We start from the raw sequence: 1,972 nt of genomic DNA, 5'->3' as shown, positions 1-1,972 counted from the left end.
AAAAACTATAGTGTCTCCATTGGCCCTTGCTGCGAGGGAGTGTTCTTTGAATCTTTTTCTCTTCTTCTTCTTTTGTTTTTTGAAAGGATTAACAAGGGGAAAGGAGTGTTATGATCATTTTGGATGGGTAATACCCCTCCAACTAAGGGCATTAATTGATTCGGTTCGGTTTGATTCACATTTATTTGGCTGAAACCAAAATCGTACAATTTACTAAATGGCTGCACTTTCTGAAACTACAACCATTTAGTAAACGATTTCTGTTCTACGGTTCTTAAACAATTTCGGTTTAACGATTTTAAACGGTTTCGATTTCGATTTATTCTATACAGTTTCTAAAGGGTTAGCAATCGGTTTGCCAGTTTATTTGCATGTTTACTAAAATTTGCTTTTTGTGATAAACGATTCAATCTTAAGAATGTGAAATGCAAATTATTATGTTTTGTTAAAACAACCAAACAACTAAATAAAAGAAAATATTACATTGAGAAAGTAAAATGCAAACAAAACTACTAATGAACAACGATAGTAGTGGTGGATGACGCTAAAGTTGGAATAGAAGGCTCTGAAAACACATCTCTAAAGCTTTAAATAATTCCTCTTTATCTGTCTCAGCTATATAAAGGAATAAAACAATTACTTAGAATATGAAACTAATGTCCAAAGAATTTCATATGAGGTTAAAAAAAAAAATATTACCTCTAAAAGTTGGTTACTTAATCATTATACAGGTTAATCGGATCGATTTTGATGGTTTAAATGGTTCAGTTTTCGCGGTTTCAAATCGATCTGAAACCAATTGATTAAACGGTTAAAACGGATTCGACCCATTTAGCTAATCGATCTAAAACTTGAAACCAAAACCGAACCATTTACTAAATGGTTTTACAATTTTGATGTAAACAGTATGATTCGATTTCAATAAATGGTTTCGATTTTAAATTCATATCCTTACCTCCAACAATACTTCCATAAATTCTTTTGCCTATCTTTTTTCTGTCTTTTTGTGGGTAAATTTGTCTTTCTGAGTTGTAACATGTAACAAAATATATGGTCTTTTAGATTAGTAGGATCCAATTTTTTTTTTTAATTATTATTTTTTGGTAGATATCCAAATTGCTAATTGGAATTTTCTAGGTTGATAAGATAAGCTCTCTAGTTATTGATGCAAAATGTCAAAATCTACTGGTATATCCTCCAACATATTCAATGCATGTTCCACGTGTCAGCTAACGTGTCATATAATGTGTGGATTGATCTCCACGTTCTCTTTTTTTTTTTTTTTTTTTTGATGAAAGACCTCCACGTTCTCTCTCATATTGTTCAATAGCATTCATCTCTCGCACACGGTTCCTAGGTAACATCTTCTGCAACTAAAAACGCCATGGATAAATCCAAAGGTTCTACAAGAGCAATAATGCTTTCACTGTTCGTCGTCTCTCAGTTGATGATCATATCCACAGTTGGAGATGGAGGAGTTGCAGGGGCTGATCCAGGTCCAAACGCTATAGAAAGAGGCATCAACTTTATAAGCCCTTTGGAAAAATTTACATATTTGATCAAACTTGCTTGGGCTCACTTCAGAGTCCCAGATTCAGAGTCAGTTCTTTAATCTCTCTCTCTCTCTCTCTCTCTCTCTCTCTCTCTAAAATGGGTTGTTTTGATCTGTTTTTCTTGTTTTTATGGTGTTAGGAGAATCAAGGAAGGAGGGTCAAATGCTGGGGAGTTTATAAGAAACGTTGCTGTAAAGAGTTTTGAGGAAAGTGAAGAAACTGCGGAACGGATTGCTAAAGCCGCAGGAGATGCAGTTCATGAAGCCGCAGAGAATGTCAAAAAAAGCGTCTCCGATCACGTTAGGCAGCAAAACGATCTCTGATTAACTAGGGTTTGTAATTAATTAAATGTGCATGGGTTGCCTGTAGATTCTTTTTTTTTTTTTTTTTTTTTTTTTTTTTTTTTTTTTTTTTTTTTT

The 1,972-nt window shown here is 33.6% G+C and overlaps 1 protein-coding gene across 1 annotated transcript; it reads left to right on the top strand.

The window, feature by feature from the left end:
* The first annotated feature begins 1,330 nt into the window (after nt 1-1,330).
* On the top strand, nt 1,331-1,934 carry LOC122069297. Its single transcript, XM_042633288.1, has 2 exons — nt 1,331-1,599; nt 1,693-1,934. The coding sequence occupies exons 1-2, from the start codon at nt 1,385-1,387 to the stop codon at nt 1,874-1,876; spliced, it is 399 nt and encodes a 132-aa protein (XP_042489222.1). The 5' UTR covers nt 1,331-1,384; the 3' UTR covers nt 1,877-1,934.
* Nucleotides 1,935-1,972: the final 38 nt, after the last annotated feature.

Source organism: Macadamia integrifolia, unplaced genomic scaffold (assembly GCF_013358625.1).
Source record: "Macadamia integrifolia cultivar HAES 741 unplaced genomic scaffold, SCU_Mint_v3 scaffold572, whole genome shotgun sequence".
Taxonomy (NCBI): Eukaryota; Viridiplantae; Streptophyta; class Magnoliopsida; order Proteales; family Proteaceae; genus Macadamia; species Macadamia integrifolia.
The sequence above is the reverse complement of the archived record's forward strand: the minus strand, read 5'-3'. Positions and strand labels throughout refer to the sequence as shown.